At 55.7% G+C, this 17,148-nt stretch overlaps 1 protein-coding gene across 6 annotated transcripts in view; it reads right to left on the reverse strand.

The window, feature by feature from the left end:
* The window catches only part of HDAC4 (histone deacetylase 4), a 287,685-nt gene that overhangs the window by 67,791 nt on the left and 202,746 nt on the right, over window positions 1–17,148 (reverse strand). For 5 of the 6 annotated variants that reach the window (XM_061122630.1, XM_061122629.1, XM_061122624.1 and 2 more), the window contains 3 exons: window positions 14,833–14,953; window positions 9,287–9,408; window positions 576–707 (listed from right to left, as the gene is read on the reverse strand). In XM_061122630.1, the coding sequence (XP_060978613.1) occupies window positions 576–707; window positions 9,287–9,408; window positions 14,833–14,953 (375 nt within the window). The remainder of the gene's footprint in view (window positions 1–575; window positions 708–9,286; window positions 9,409–14,832; window positions 14,954–17,148) is intronic. The other variant, XM_061122627.1, reaches the window with a different exon arrangement.

Genomic DNA, 17,148 nt, shown 5'->3' on the forward strand with positions numbered 1-17,148 from the left:
AGGCACGGGGCTGTGCGCCCTCTGCGCGAGGGGTGCGCCCTCCGGAGGCGGGGTGCCCTCCCGACAGCACAGCCCCAGGAAGTGGGCTGTGTCCTCGGGACCACCGGGAAGGGCCTCGACCCAGCGGGTGTGCTTCCGCACGCCGGCCACTAGGTGGGAGCCGAGAGCAGCGCGTGGACCTGGGCGCAGAGACTCCCAAGTTCCCGCCTCCTTCCCAATGGGCAGGGGCAGGTAGGAGCCCTGGGCTCACCAACAGGGCGGGAGCCGTTAAACACCCCAGCTTCAGAGAACCCTCCACTTAGAATCCCTGACCGTCTCCCGGGATGTCAGGGAGCCTGACTGCTCTCAGATGCCCTGCGGGTCCAGGCTGGGGGCAGACAAGCTGCCCAGGGACAGGGCTCTGAGCGCCCTGCTAGAGGCCACCTCGGGCCCTTGGACTCAGAGGGGGCTGGCACCGCCCTCGGGACTGGGGTGGGGGACGATGCAGAGAGATGCAGGTTTCCCTACTACAGGGAGAGTGTGCAGGATGGCCTCTCAGAGATAGGCAGGCCAGCGACGGGTTTAAACTCAAGTACCTGTGACATCCAGGGGACGCTTTTTCAGAGCCGTGACCACTGGCCCATCTTTCCTGCGTAGCAGGGGGCTGCTGCGTCTCTCAGCCACTTTCTGCTTTAGCCTGGAGCGTAATTTCAGGTTGGGTTCAGAAGCTGCAGGAAAAGGAGATGTCATTACCCGCAGGCAGACACAACTGGGGTCGAGGTGACTAGGGGGCGGTTTACCACGACCTCTATATTACGCACGTCCTTGCTCACCTGCAAATCAAAAATTCCCCCATGTGTGACGGCCCAGGAGCCGGCTGCCGGCTCGGATCCCAGCCGCTGAGAGGTGCTAGGGCCAACCCACCCGATGAAAGGGTTAGCCACCTGCCTGCAGGTGAGACCCACCCTCTGCGTGTCACGTGACCCCCGGGGCACAGGTGCTGGGGTTGCTTTTGGTAACAGACCTGCTTGTGCGAATGGAGCCCTCTGCAAACCCGCAGTGGTCAGGCCTCTGCACCCGGAGCCCAGACCACACCCTGGACCAGTCCAGTCCCATGTCGGCGTGGCTGCCTTGGGAAGGGGGTAGCCTCCCCCAGTGGGGCCCTCCTCGTGGCCTCAGGACACCCGAGTCTCAGCCCCGCAGGCCGGCAGCTCGAGAGCCCGCAGTGGCGGTGAGCTCACCACCAGACTTCTGCCTTCAGATGCTTTACGAGTTCATTCAAGCTTCCGCTACTTGTGGATCTGCAAACTGGCGAGTTTCTTTTACCTCTTGTTTTTGTTTGTAATCAGCAGCCCTGCTGATTTTAATCTTTCTGGAACAGGAAGTTTACCCTCTCTAGAGCAACAAGCAACAGGATCAGACTTCCCCTTGGAGTCGGGGGTAAGCTGGCTGGGGTTATAAGAACGAGGCCGTGCGTACATCTCACGCTGCTGTGACTCTGTCCTCTAAGAGCCCGGGGGCAGGGCCAGGGGTCCCAGCAGTGGCATGACCCTGGGGGGCTCTGGGAGGTAAAGACGGGTCCTGGGAGGAGGAGGGAGGAGCAGCCCGCCTGAAGGATGCTTCCCAGAGAAGTGAGGTGCGAGCAAGGTGGCAGCCTCTCCAGACGCACAGCCTGCTCCGGAGGCCCCGATCCCGGGGAGACGCCCTCTGTTCTGCAGCATCTGTCTGCGCGGCCAGGTTCCCTGGCAGGATGTTCGTGTCAAAAGGGGGAAAGGACCCGGTAACGGAACGGCCATCCCTGCTGGCAAGAGGACCCGCTTCTGTGTTTTTTAATATTTAATTCTATTTTTGCATTTTTGAGAGAACTGGAGCTTCACATTTCACTTATTTCTATTTCTACACTGAGCTTCTTACTTTACCATTATTAAAAAAGAAAAAAAGAAGCCCAACTCGCCCCGCCAGATTAACAGACACAACCCCTCTCCCCACAAGATGTCAGCTGAACCTGCATGAGGTTTCTATAACCATGTGTCTGTCCTGGCGAGGAATCTGCCTGACACCCAGGACAGTGCAGCCCCTGAGGGGGGCAGCGTGTGGCCCCCGCCCCAGTGTCGGGGGGTCCCTGTCGGCATCAATGAGGTTAGTCTCTCTGGGAGCAACACTGCCTGGTCCTGACGGGGGCGTCCTGGAAGGTCTCAGAGCTTCGGGGCCCAAGGGTCAGCCTTGTGAGCAGGGCTGGGTTCTGGTCACTTGCAAGGTAAGATAAGGGCCTGAAAGCCCTGAAGGAAGGTGACTCTAGACCTAGTCACGCTATCCATCACTCGGGAGTCAGGGTAAAGGCACCTGCCGGCAGGCAAGGACTCCAGATAGTCAAGTTCCACACACAGCTTCTCAGAAAGCTCGGAGGAGCTGCAGAGCCCAGACGGAGGAGGAGCCCAGACACAGGAGCAGGTGGGGTCCAGGGAAGAGGCCGGGCCTCCCCAGGAGGCCGTGAAGGGCAGTCAGGGGCCGGAGCAGAGCCAAACCGTGGGGCTGAATTAAAAGCAGGGACGGGGAGACACCCGGAGCACAGCTGATATTTTATAGTAAGTACAAATGGAATATAATTTTAAAAAATTGTCCACTTGAAAGCTGTTTAATATTGTACATCAACTATACCTCAATTTAAAAAACACAGGCAGACAGAAAACTAAGCAAATGAGACAAATGATCACCTTCAGGATAAAGGGAAATCATACACGAACGGGAATGCAGTCAAGGTCACGGGCGGTTTCTGTGCACTTTCTGAGCTTTGTCGTCAGGACACAGGGCCAGGCCGGGTGGGGCCAGCCATTCCTGGAGGGAGCCTGGTGGGGCTCTGTGATTTATGGACATTTACTTACTCTGATAACAATAAAAAGAGAACTCTAGAAAGACAAGGGCTTCCCTTGTGGCTCAGCTGGTAAAGAATCTGCCCTCAATGTGGGAGACCTGAATTCGATCCCTGGGTTGGGAAGATCCCCTGGAGAAGGGAACGGCTACCCACTCCAGTATTCTGGCCTTGAGAATCCCCTGGACTGTATAGTCCACGGGGTCACAAAGAGTCAGACACGACTAAGCGACTTTTCTTCTTTTCTAGAAAGACAAAGGACAGGCTGGAATACAACTTTTCATAGCATACGTGACAGACGCAGGAGGGATATTAACATATAAAGCAACCAGAGGAAAAACGGCCGAGAGAAAAGCGTATGGGGGAGCTGCCACTAAACAGTGACATTAGGGACCATCCCTGCGTGCCTGCAGATGCTGGTCACAGGGGGAGCACAAGAAAGACACAGCCTGGCCAGTATGCACGCCGCCTGGCTCAGGGGCACGGGCCACACTGGGCCGCGGGAACCAGGCCCAGCGGTTCTGCAACGTGGAGCTCAGCTTACTCCCCAGCAGGGACGATGGGACGTAACAGACACGTCTGACGGGGACGGAACTGCTCTTTGAAACAGCAGAGAGGTCACAGCTTCGGCACCCATCAGGCTGGCTGAGGTGACCCGCGGAGGCATCGCGTGAGTGAAGGCGGACGAAGGCCTCTCACGAGTGGAGAGTGGGGTACAGCAAGCTGGGCTTTTAAGGCTCTGCACAGTCTGTTTAACTCAGGAGTCGAATCTGCAGAAAGAGTGACTACAGGCCCCCATATGTGAGGGCAGAACTAAAAGCTAGAAAACATTACCACTGCTACAATACTTGTAAATTGAGATGATATAGGAAAGGTGTTGACTTTATGTGTTGAAATGGAGTGGGACCCCAGATATCACAGTAACTGAAGAGTGAAGTTACGGCCAAAGTGCAAAGCGGGTGTTTTGTTGACAAAGAGACGGTCCACGCGCATCACCCGCACAGACACACACACACACACGCTACACGCAGGCATAGAGCACGTCTGCTGTAGGCACCAAATCAGACACAGGAGCCGTTTCCGGAGGTCACACGCAGGATGCGTGCATCTGACTTATGTTTTAATTTGTTGGAATTCAGACTTAAATGAAGAAAGTAGGGGAAACTGCTAGATCATTCAGGTATCTCCTAAATCAAATCCCTTATGATTATACAGTGGAAGTGACAAATAGATTGAAGGGATTAGATCTGATAGAGTGCCTGAAGAACTATGGACGGAGGTTCATGACACTGTATAGGAAGCAGGGATCAAGACCATCCCCTAGGAAAATAAATGCAAAAAGGCAAAATGGTTGCCTGAGGAGGCCTTACAAATAAACTGAGAAAAGACGTGAAAGGTAAAGTCGAAAAGAGAAAGATATACCCATTAAATGCAGAGTTCCAAAGAATAGCAAGGAGAGATAACAAAGTCTTCCTCAGTGATCAGTGCAAAGAAATAGAGGAAAACAACAGAATGGGAAAGACTGGAGATCTCTTCAAGAAAATTAGAGATACCAAGGAAACATTTCATGCAAACACGGGCAGAATAAAGGACAGAAATGGTATGAACCTAACAGAAGTAGAAGGTATTAAGAAGAGGTGGCAAGAACACTGAGAACTGTACAAAAAAGATCTTCACGACCCAGATAATCTCGATGGTGTGATCACTTACCTAGAGCCAGACATCCTGGAATGCAAAGTCAAGTGGGCCTTAGGAAGCATCACTATGAACAAAGTTAGTGGAGGTCATGGAATTCCAGTTGAGCTATTTCAGATCCTAAAAGATGATGCTGTGAAAGTGCTGCACTCAATATGCCAGCAAATTTGAAAAACTCAGCAATGGCCACAGGACTGGAAAAGGTCAGTTTTCATTCCAATCCCAAAGAAAAGCAATGCCAAAGAACGTTCAAACTACTGCACAATTACACTCATCTCACACGCCAGCAGAGCAATGTTCAAAATTCTCCAAGCCAGGCTTCAACAGTACGTGAACTGAGAACTTCCAGATGTTCAAGCTGGATTTAGAAAAAGCAGAGGAACCAGAGATCAAATTGCCAACATCTGTTAGATCATCAAAAAAGCAAGAGAGTTCCAGAAAAACATCTACTTCTGCTTTATTGACTATGCCAAAGCCTTTGACTGTGTGGATCACAACAAACTGTGGAAAATTCTTAAAGAGATGGGAATACCAGACCACCTGATCTCCCTCCTGAGAAATCTGTATGCAGGTCAGGAAGCAACAGTTAGAACCGGACATGGAAAAAGAGACTGGTTCCAAATTGGGAAAGGGGTACGTCAAGGCTGTATATTGTCACCCTGATTATTTAACTTATATGCAGAGTACATCATGAGAAATGCTGGGCTAGATGAAGCACAAGCTAGAATCAAGATTGCCAGGAGAAATACAATAACCTCAGATATGCAGATGACACCATCCTTATGGCAGAAAGTGAAGAAGAACTAAAGAGCCACTTAATGAAAGTGAAAAAGGAGAGTGAAAAAACTGGCTTAAAGCTCAACATTCAGAAAACTAAGATTATGGCATCCAGTCCCATCACTCCATGGCAAATAGGTGAGGAAACAATGGAAACAGTGACAGACATTATTTTCTTGGGCTCCAAAATCACTGCAGATGGTGACTGCAGCCATGAAATTAAAAGACAGTTGCTCCTTGGAAGAAAAGTTATCACCAACCTAGACAGCATATTAAAAAGCTGAGATATTACTTTGCCAATAAAGGTCCATCTAGTCAAAGCTATAGTTTTTCCAGTAGTCATGTATGGATGTGAGAGTTGGGACTATAAAGAAACTGAGCGCCAAAGAATTGAACTGTGGTGTTGGAGAAGACTCTTGAGAGTCCCTTGGACTGCAAGGAGATCCAAGCAGTCCATCCTAAAGGAAATCAGTCCTGAATATTCATTGGAAGGACTGATGTTGAATTGAAACTCCAATACTCTGGCCACAAAATTCGAAGAACTGACTCATCGGAAAAGACCCTGATGCTGGGAAAGATTGAAGGCGGGAGGAGAAGGGGATGACAGAGGATGACATGGTTGGATGGCATCACTGACTCAATGGGCATGAGTTTGAGTAAACTCCGGGAGTTGGTGATGGACAGGGAGGCCTGGTGTGTTGCAGTCCATGGGGCTGCAAAGAGTCGGACACGAATGAGTGACTAAAGTGAACTGAACTGATGCATTCCTTTTGTGATCTTTTAATTTTAAAAAAAGCACTCTATGTGGTGCTTAAGACTGGTGTTTACACCAGTCATTTCCGTAGAGTATTTCAGGTGACCGTCAAGCTCAGGTATGAACAGGGCGCATCTGGACAAGGTAAGTCCAGGTCTCACTGGGCACTTGTCACGCAAAGAGGAGTCCAGGTTTGACGGACATCAACGTGTGAAGTGAGGCCCTTTTCCACATAGACACTGCTTAGTATTAATACTTAACCACACATGCCATCTCTGGAAGTTTCTTTGGTCAAGCACAACAAAGCCTTTATGAACACCCTCTGAACACATTCACACCCACTTTGCAAGAAGCACAAAGTTGAGGGACGACAGTAGCACACAAAAGCGCCCCAAGGGCTGGAAGCTTGGGGGGCCGGCACGGCTGGGCACTGCGGGGTCAACCCCCTTCCCCCCGCCCGGAAAGCTAAGACAGTGCCTTGTCCCACACGAGAGCCGCAGGGCCTCTACCCCTGCCTTCCCTGCAGCCCCGCCCCAGACCCACATGAAGCACACCCAGGCACAGCCGTGCGCAGTGCGGGCCTTGCCCACAGCTGCCCAGGCCAGCAGGCTGCCCCCGGGTCCACAGACCACATCAGAACCAGACACGGACCGCGGGGAGACCCGCCCTTCCCAGACCGCAGAGAGACATGCCACGCGCGTCCCTGGTAACCTCGCGCCGTGCTACTCACGGCGAGGACGAGCAGGAAGGGGACGACTGCAGGGCGAGCTGCACACTCCCCGACATGTCACGAGGCCTCAGCGATCAGATACCCCGATGTCTGGCTCTCCGCCCGACAGCGCCCACCGCCTCAGCCCAGGTAGGCCCTCCCCAGGCGGCGAGGGCCCTGCAGGGCTGGGGGCTGCAGAGGGGGACTCTGAGGCCCAGAGGCAGCCATCGGGCCAGGGCTTCTGCACAACCCGACAGAGGGGCCTGGGTCCGCTCTTCATTTGCGGCAAAAAGCCAGCCCTGCCCTCCACGGGCCAGGGTCCTTCCCTCCGAGCCCCACACGTCCACCCTGGGCCTGGACCCTGCAGCTCCCGTCCTCCTGCAGGACTGGAGCACGTGGACAGTGGTGGCCTGTCCCCTGCCTGCCACACAGCTCAGGGCCGGGCACCCGGGGAGTGCCCGACCAGCGTGCTTCATAACCACTGTGGAGACATGTGGGGAGCCGGCCGCTGCTTGGGCTTGGGGCCCTCCTTGGGAGTGAGCACACGTCCTCTGGACTAAGTACCAGGAACCCCGGGGACCCGAGCTTTCTGCCCTGTGACCTGGTGAGGCCCGAGCATCAGCGTCCGCCCCGGGGGCCACAGCCCTGAGTCCGTAACAGACACACAGCTCCCCGCAGACACAGACTCTGTCCCCAGGGCCCAGAGAGGACCCCCCGGGAGCAGCAGTCGCTGACACAGTGTCCTGAAGGCTCACTTGCCCCAAAACTGCCCGTAAAGATGGACGGAAGGTGGGTCACCGTGGGATTAGCTGAGCAGGTATGTCAGCCTCTCAGTCGTGTCTGACTCTTCACGGCCCGCGGACTGCAACCCGCCAGGCTCCTCCATCCATGGGATTCTCCAGGCAAGAATACTGGAGTGGGGTGCCACGCCCTTCTCCAGGGGGTCTTCCCGACCCAGGGATCGAACCCAGGTCTCCTGCACTGAGGACCACGGACCGACTCTTTACCATCTGAGCCACCAGGGAGCTGAATGCTTAGATGGATGTAAATTATTTAGAATTAGCAGCGACAAGTGTTTGAAAGTAGATGCTTTGAGAATGACGCAGGACACCGCGCTGCACTCGGTTCCCCTAAGGGGTTTAGACTCGGCCCCTGAAACCTTGGCATCATTACTACTCATAATGGGCCAGGGCTGCCGTTTTAGAAGACGGACACTGCAAGCACGTCCTCCCCCGCCCGCGGCTCCAGGGGCCGTGGGCACCACTCACCACACCCAGGGCAGGCACAAGTGCTCTGCACTCAGCGCACCCACTTTACAGAAGAGAAACAGGTCAGGAGAGCCTAAGGAATCTGTCATGGAGCTCAAGGCTGCAAATCAGGCGGGCTGCAGAACCACCAGCCACTCGCTCAGAGCCAGCCCCCCAGCTCCCTGGGTTCCACTCCCCCCGGCCAGGCCTCCTGGGGCAGGTGCCCGGGGTCTCTCCTCGCACAGGGCCCCGTTTTACTGATAGCAGTGTGCTGATCCCAGCCCCAGCTGCAGAACAGGGCGTGGAGGACAGGCCTGGGACAGCTGACCTGGATCCCGACAGACGCCTCTTTCTGTGGAGCCTGCAGGCTCTCTCGGTGAGAGGCGCGGCCCTTCTCGGCAGATGACGCGGCACAGCAATGCGCTCAAACTGGAGGGCAGAGGGCAGAAGCTACGCTCGCACTTTCACCAGAAAAGTGCTGCCAGCCTACGTGAAATCCCAGCTATGTGTGCAGACGCCGCCCTCTGACCCGGCCGGGCTCTGGGGACCCTGCCCACCAGGGTCTAGCACTGGGACGTGGCCCCTCCTTCCCACACCCGGGATGCGGGTCAAGCCCACTGGGCCTGAGCGGAAGCGCCCCCTTCTCGTCCAGCTCCTGTTTGGGGCTGGTGACACCATGTCCTCTCGGGCGCACTGCCTACGGGGGGCCCCAAGTGTGTCCTTAGGACGGAGCGGCAGGGGCCCCCAGCCCTGCTCCCGGTACCCCACCACTCGGGCGGAGAAGCTGTTCCAAAGCCTGTCTGTCCGGAACTGACCTTTGAATGAAAACAAATTCATGCTTATGAAAAAGAAGCTGCCGCACACCCCCACTCCATGAAGCTCAGCATTTCCCATGAGGGCCGGGCTCCACCTGCCGCCTCTGAGAGCAGAGCCCCGCCCTGCACAACCAGGAGGGCGGCCAGGCTTCCAGGGGGTGCAGCCTCGGGGAGAGGCTCACTTCGCTGGCCCCTGCCCTCCTGAGCGCCCCAGTGCAAGACACAGGGCTGCTTTGATCCTTCTTAAAAGCCACTACCTGCTTGCATCACCACTGGACAGAGTCCAGGGGTCCCGGGCACCTCGCTTCTGTCTAAACACCCTTCTCCTTCCGGCTTGTGACAGAGCGGCCGACGTCACCCTGAGGACCCTGGGTGGGGTGGGCCCTCGCCCCTCCCCCCCTCCCCCGGGTGGCCCCCACCCCCGCGGTGCCCCGCACCCACCTGTCTTTCTGAGAGGGAAGTCGTCTTTGGCGTCGTACATGCCCAGGACCGGGTGGTTGTAGGAGGCCGATGCCCCGCTCTGGGGCGGGGAGCTCTGGTCCAGCGAGCTGTGCTGCGTCTTCCTGGAGAGAAAGGGGGGGCGGGACAGAGGCTGAGTGACCCTGGGGGACCCGGAGCCCCAGCGGTGCAGGCAGAGTGTCCCCGGACGCCCACAAGGGCGGTTCTCCCCTTGATGCATGGGCCTGGCTTGGCGGCTGCCTCCTGGGCAGCTGGCCTCCTCCCGGGGCAGGACCAAAACGGTACAAAACCGCTGGGGAGCCTGTGGACCCGGCCACCTGCAGCCTCCCCGGGGCCTGTGGGGCTGAGGATGGCCGGCCCTCAGGGCTGCACGCTCAGTCCAATCCCCGGGCTCTGCCCGGCCCCCTTGCTCCCAGTGTCTCCTGGCCTGGCAGTCCTCAGGCTGAGAGGGGTGTTACCCCCAGCCACCGAGGGGCCTGTCCTCAGGGGAGGGAGACAGGGGCTCCAGGTGCAAGGAACACAGGTGCTGTTGGAGGTGGCTGAGACCTGGCCGGGGCCCGTGGGGCCAGTGCTGGCAGCCTCTGGGTCCTGGAGGGCAGGGGCCACGTGGGGACGGGCCCCCTCCCGGGGACAGTCACCCTGGCCCTCTCCCCTCCCCGGGGAGGCAGGGGTCGGTGGCACCTTGGGCCCTGGGAGCTGATCCCGGGAAATCTGCTTCCTTTGTGAGCCAGCAGACACAGCCCCAAATGGAATGATGGGCAGGGCGCTGCCAGAGGTGGCTTGAGGTGGGGTCAGGCCTCAGGAGGGGGGTGCTGGCCGCGCTGGCGATGACCGTCCGCAAACGTACAGCGTCTTGCTAGCAACACTGAAGGTGTAATGAATTCCAAGAGTCTGTACGCGGTGTAATCTGCTTAATGACTTGAAACAAATTAGCCAACTTACTTATTTGGAATTTGTTAGACTATTTATTTGCATACACAGCACTCCACGTCCCCACGCACCTGGTGTTATTTGAATTGAGAATATGAGCACTTAAATGCTTACAGGTGGATGTTTAAATATTTAAGGGAGCACACGGGTGCAAAGAACATGGTGATCACGGGCCCAGATCCACGGATCCCCCGGGCAGGGCCACAGTGGGCACTCAGAGATCCCTGGGGACGGGCCTGCTGCCCGGCTGCAGCCTCACCGCCCCCGAGGACGCAGGTCAGGGGCTAGGGCTGCAGGATGAGGACCGGCCATGCTCATGCCGGCTGCGCCCTCGCCGCGTCAGACCGCCAGGCCTCACTCGGGAGCCCGGCCTGGCACGACCCCACTGAGGTCCGAGGGCGTCTCTGTACCCGGCTTCTCCAGGCCACAGCCTCCGGGGAACGCGGCCTCGGCGGCTCCAAACCGCGCAGTCACTGCCGAGGTCTAAGCAAGGACAGAGTTCACTTTCTCCTTCATGAGAAACTCGGAAAGGCCTGCATGTGTGTTATGTAATCTCAAAACATGGATAATTACGATTAATGAGACCTTGTAGGTAAAAACAACTGCTGTCATTAGATTCTGATGGTAGGCTTTGCAATTAAGCCAGAAGTACATTCCATGTAAGGTCTAGCAGACTGTCTCCTCTGTGTTGATCTCTTGAGACGCCATCAGTACTCAAACCCTCCATCCCGTCCGGCCTTCATGTCGGGAAGCACAGGCGGCGGCTGGCCCCCGAGCCCCCAGCGGGCCTGCTCCATGCTGTCCGAGAGGGCACTTGGGCCCGGGGCAGCGGCCAGGCTGATCCAGCAGAGCCAGACCCCGCCGGTACCTGCGAGGATGGAGCCAGACTTCACAGCAGCCAGGCTCCCCCAGGCCTCCAAACACCGTGCAAAACAGAGGAAAACCGGCTTATCACTAGAGGCCGAGGCCTCCCAAGGAGCAGCGGCCACCGGCCCTCCTGGGGGACCCAGCCCTTGGCACAGGGCCCAGGGCGCACGCACGCCCCAGGAGGGGACAGCCGGGGGTGTGAGCAAGGGCAAGGCCTGTCCTTGGCTGCAGGGGCACGTGCACGCTCACCCCACCCTCACACGCAACCACTGCACAGGCACACACTCACACACAGACACACACATAGACACAGACACACCCCCCCCCACACACACACACCACACAGCCCATTTCGACGCCCTGGAGCCCACGTGGCAGGCGGCTACCACGACGGGCAGCACGGTCTCCTCCGGTAAGCCCGATGCTAGGGGTTCTGAACCACGCCAGTGCAGCACCGAGAAGGGTCACCCCCACGGGAAGGGCCTCAGCCCCCGCCCCGGCCGCTGCCACCTGGCTTCCTGTCCCTACAGACTGGCTGCGCCGACTCTAGGACCGCTTGCAGACGGCATCTCAAGGCACAGACTCCGCGTCTTCTCCGAAGCCTGATGTTTCTAGGTGTGGGCACGCCGCCCTGGGCCTTGCTGAGCAGATGAGAAGGCAGGTGCCCGTGTCATCATCACCTGCCGGCGGACACTCAGCTACTTCCATGCTCTGGAGACATTGAGCAGAACTGCTCTGACCATCAGGACACAGTCACTGCCCAGATGGAAGACTTCACCTGCTCCCAGGGAAACACCTAAGAGACTGGGTCATGGAATCTCCCTGACCCAGGGATCGAACCTTCGTCTCTTGCATCTCCTGGCAGGTGGATTCTTTACGGCTGAGCCACCTGGAAAGCTGGCACTGGGTTTGTTCAATTTCAGCCGTCCCTGTGTGTGAGGGGGCGTCTTGCTGTGCACTGCATTTCCAGGGTGACAAATGATCTTTGTGAAATTAGTGATCATTTGCATCTTATTTTGTGAGGTAATCAGTTCAGTCACTCAGTCGTGCAGCGCCAGGCTTCCCTGTCCATCACCAACTCCTGGAGCTTGCTCAAACTCGTTGTGAGGTATTGGCGCATGTCTTTGCCTCTATTTTCTCGGTAGGGTGCTTGTCTTTTTGTTATTGAGTTGTGAAGTTAAGTGTTACTCGCTCAGTCGTGTCTGACTCTTTGCGAGCCCAAGGACTGTAACCTGCCATGCTCCTCTGTCCATGGGATTTTTCAGGCAAGAATACTGGAGTGGGATGCCATTCCCTTCAGGGGATCTTCCCAACCCAGGGATTGAACCTGGGTCTCCTGCATTGCAGGCAGATTCTTTACCATCTGAGCCAACAGGGAAGCTCTTTGAGTTGTAGGACTTTTTATATGTTTTAGTTCAAGGGCTCAGTTGATCACATTCATTGTGAATATTTTGTTCCTGGCCTTTTTATTTTCTTAAGGGTGCCTTTCAAAGAGTGAAAGTATTAAGTTTTGATTAAGTTTACGTTTTTGGTTTATAGTTGATGATTTTGGTGTTCAAAGATCTTGCTTACCTCTTCACCAAGGTCATGAAAACTTTCTCCTACATTTTCTTCTGGAAGTTTTAACAATATAGTTTTTATGTTCAGGTCCATGACACCTGAGCTGACCATCAGGGGTGGAGTGAAGCTGGAGTCAAGGTGAGGTTTTTCTCTATAAAGACGGGTTTTCCAGCAACGTCCTGCCATCATCCAGCAAGTGATAACGATCCACGATTTGGTTTGGTTTGTGTGACTAAACAAGAAGGCTGCCAAGTCCAAGGCAAACAGGCCCATTCCCTCTGACTCTACTGAGGCGAGTCCTTCTCCACTGCAGCAGGCACGGCCCCGTCCCCTGGGAAAGAGGGATCTCCCCACCAAGCGTTGAACCCGGGCAAGCAAGCCTCCTCCAGGCCTGGGCCACCTTGCTCACCAGGGAGCTGCTGTGTCCACCCCTTTGGGACCCTGCGCCCCCAGGCCCAGCCTGTGTGCCCCCTCCTCCCCCTTCCAGTTCCCAGGTGCTCCTTGCTGACCCCCCCTCCCCAGCAGCCCCCAGCGCAGGAGGTGATGCAAGCTCCCAGCCCATGGACCCTGTCCTCCTCTTTACACGCAAGTACATCATCATGGCATCTATTCCTGGAGACTGGACGCCCCACCTCTCCACTCACGGGGGTCCTGACACCCCAATCTTCCCTTCGCATCCCTGTGGCCACCATCCACAGACTCCGGTGTGGTCAACCAAGACCCTTCTCCCACCACAACCTCCTCTGGGCCCACAGCCTTCTTAGCGCTGCTCCTAAAGACCCCTGCTGCTCTCAGACCAGGGCCTCTGCTGAAAAGCTTCCTGACCAGCGGATCACATCACCTCCCCCGAGGGAGGATCCAGGAGCCCTGCCCACCTTTGCCTGACAGGCTACTCCCAGGGGTCCTGGAATCCCCCCAACCCTACCCAGCTTCTCTTCCTGCCCTGCCCAACCTAATACAGTGCAAGGCATTTGCCTGGTGGCCCCCTCTATGAAGGAGGACAACAGAGCATTTCCAAGAAAATGTAGGAGAAAGTTTTCATGACCTTGGTGACCCAGGGGGCAGTCACCAGTGGGGAGATGACGAATCAGTGCTGCCGCGTCGTGGGGCCCTCAGGAGCACGGCCCCAGGACTGCCCGCAAGCCCCCAGTGTCTAGCGCTCGGGGCGCGGAGCTGCCGGGCGTGGCTCTGGGCGGGTGGTGGCGCTGCTGAGCCCGTAGCCAGCGGGTGTGGGTACAGCCGGAGTGGCCGTGTGGTGCGGGGGCTGCCGACACTCGGAGCGGAGACGGCTTCAGAGCCGAAATGCCCTTTAGGCCGAATCTACTGAAACAAACAGGTTCATTTCAACGCGATCGGGCAGCATGTTAGCAAAACGGTTGTCCCCCTCGGGGCTCTAGGAAGAGCTACGCTTTCCCCCCGTGAATGAATGATGATTCCATTTTCATTTATGAAAACTGCCCAATGAGGCTTCTTCCAGGACAGAACCACCCTTGAAAGGAGAGGGAAGCTATATCAAAGCAAAAAAGCAAAAAAAAAAAAAAAAAAAAACCAAACCCGTGGGGCACCCCAGACCATGGTCTGAAGCTATAGAACTTTGTCACTGCACTTCCAGCTTGGCCTGGGTCAGCGGACAGCCCCTAAGAGCTACACGCGGGCCCACAGGAAAGACCCAGCACACGAGCATCCCCGCCAACAAGTTCAAGTCCTCTTTGCCAGGCTCTTCGGCTTCTGAGCACAAACAGAAACTTTGTGGTCTCTGTCAGTTATGCAGTGTCTGGGAGAGGTTCTTAGTATAAAAACAATAAAAAGACCACAGGTGCTTTTGACTTGCCCAGGAATCAATTACACATTGGGCAGAAATTCAGTAGGTGCATATGGATGATTTAGACCAGCGTTCCGATTTAACAGGTGCCTTTTGTGGCCAAAAATTGCATGGGAAGCCAAGAATAATGGTCAGACACCCGCCCCACAAGTTTCCCTTTACTGTTTGTTTACAGAGCGGCCCCCTCTGCATCTGGACGTCCGCCACATGTACTGAGCACTGGACCACTCGGGTCTGACCGCGTCTGCTGCTGCCTCAGGGAGCGGCTAATCCCACGCCCTCCCGGATGGAGAACCGAGCGCCCCTCCGGTCTCCTGCAGACCTCGTGTGCCCGGGCCTCTCTACTTACCCGTACCAGTAGCGGGGGTCACTGGACATGCAGTGGTTCAGGTTCCGGTGAGCCAGGGCCTTCTTTTTATTGAGGACAAACTCCTGCAGCTTCATCTTCACTTCCGTGCTGGCCACGGCACCTAGCATGGGAGAGGGCGGGGGCAGGTGACTGGAGGCTCTACCCCAGGGCCCCCCGCACCACATGCTGGGGAGGGCAGGACTGTGATGGGCAGGGGTGGTTCCCACTCAGGATGCCGCCGACACCAGAGAGCATCTCATGGGAAAGAGGGGGATGGGGGCTTGAAGGGAGAGATCTTCCCAGGAAAGTGTTATACAACTGCATTCTATTTAAAATGCAGACGGAGTCAGCACAAAGACCCAGCGCTACCTATCACAAATCCCCTGCGGAAGGAAGTTCTAATATTCTTCCATAAGAGGAGGGCCTGAGTTAGGAGTGCAGCTGTGTGGTTTCTTTCTCACGGCAGCAAAGACAGGCCGAGCCTCAGAGGAGGTTTTGTGCCAATCGAAGCCCTGTGTCTGCGACAGGGACTAGTGACAGCGATGCGGCCCACCTCGCGGGCAGTGGGCAGGGCATGGGCAGCAGGCAGGGCAGCCGGGGGCCTGGCCAGGCCTGCCAGAGGGGCAGTCGTGCTCTTTCCAGCCTGCAGCTGCCTCCTGAGGTAAGGCGTGTTTCGCCAAGCGGGACTAAAGCTGAAATCTTGTGTTTTGTGGTTTTCTGGTGGTGGCAGCGGTTGTTCACAGCCCCGTTAAAGAAAACTGGCAAATCTGGGAAACAGACACTAACAAAGGCCAAAGCCACCGCCCTGTCTCAGGGCCACTGGCATCTGATCTGTCCTCCTCAGGGCTGCACTGAGACACCAGGCCATGTGGGATCCATCCTTCTATTAGAAACACGCTGTCTTCCCTGTTGTCCACAGAATGCAAACAGCATTCGCGATGGTGGGAAAACGCCTCATGAGGTGAGCAAAGCCCAGTTCAGAAAACCCGTTCCCAAACAGGAGACGGTTTCAGACATTCCCTTTTGTTGTTTTTGTTAGAAACAATGTTGGCCAACATTTATGAGTAAATATCATCCTCCCACCGCCTTTCCCGGTGGCTCAGACGGTAAAGACTCCATCTGCAATGCTAGGACAGGCATGGGTTCAATCCCTGGGTCGGGAAGATCCCCTGGAGAAGGAAATGGCAACCCACTCCAGTATTCTTTATGGAGAATCCCATGGACAGAGGGCAACCCACTCCAGTACTCTTGCCTGGAAAATCCCATGGATGGAGGAGCCTGTCAGGCTATAGTCCATGGGCCACAAAGAGTCGGACACGACTGAGCAACTAAAATTATCATCCCCCACATGTAGGAATATTTCCACAGAAGAGATGAACAAAACACCTATATACAACAAAACAACATCATAATCCTTGAAGAATCCAAGTTGTTTTCCAAAATGCCTGTATACGATGACCACCACATGCCGCCCCACTGGCCACAGGAGCTAGCGTTTCTCTATCAGTACTTGAGAGCACCAACTAACCTGTGTTTCTATCTGTAAGTACTCAAGAGTATGACCTGACTCTTAGTCTTTATCAGCACTCAGGAGTACTACCTCACCTGTGCCTCTATCAGGAGTCGGGAGTACCACCTGACCTTGAGTGTCCATCAGTACTTGGAGTACCATGTGACCCTTGTCTCTGTCAGTACTTGGGAGTACCACCTGACCCTACATCTCTACCAGTACTCAGGGAATACCATGTGAAACCTATCTACCAGCACTTGGAGGTACCACCTGACTGAGTCTCCATCAGTATTCAGGAGTACCACCTGACCTTGAATATCCATCAGTACTAGGAAGTACCAACTGGTTCTTGTCTATCAGTATTCAGGAGTACCACCTGACTGGGTGTCTCCATCAGTACTCGAGAGGACCACCTAATCTTTCTTTCTATCTATAATAGTACTCAGGAGTACCAGCTGACCTCGAGTACCCATCAGTACTAGGAAGTACCAACTGGTCTGTGTCTATTAGTACTTAGGAGTACCACTTGACCTTGTCGATTAGCACTCATGTGTACCACTTGACCCCATGTCTCTGTAACAGTACCGAGGAGTACCACCCGATCCTTGCCTGTCAGTATTCAGAAGTGTCACTTGGTCTTGTCTGCTAGCACTTACGAGTGCTGCCTGACCCAGCGTCTCTGAAACAGTATTTGAGAGTACCACTTGCTGCAAACGGCGAGACTGACTGACTCTCACTGCCAGGCCCTTGACAGCCACGGGGATGCACTGGCGCTGCTCTGCAGTGAGGTACTTGGCTCAGTCTCC

The sequence above is a fragment of the Dama dama genome, chromosome 20 (assembly GCF_033118175.1).
Source record: "Dama dama isolate Ldn47 chromosome 20, ASM3311817v1, whole genome shotgun sequence".
In the NCBI taxonomy this organism is placed as follows: Eukaryota; Metazoa; Chordata; class Mammalia; order Artiodactyla; family Cervidae; genus Dama; species Dama dama.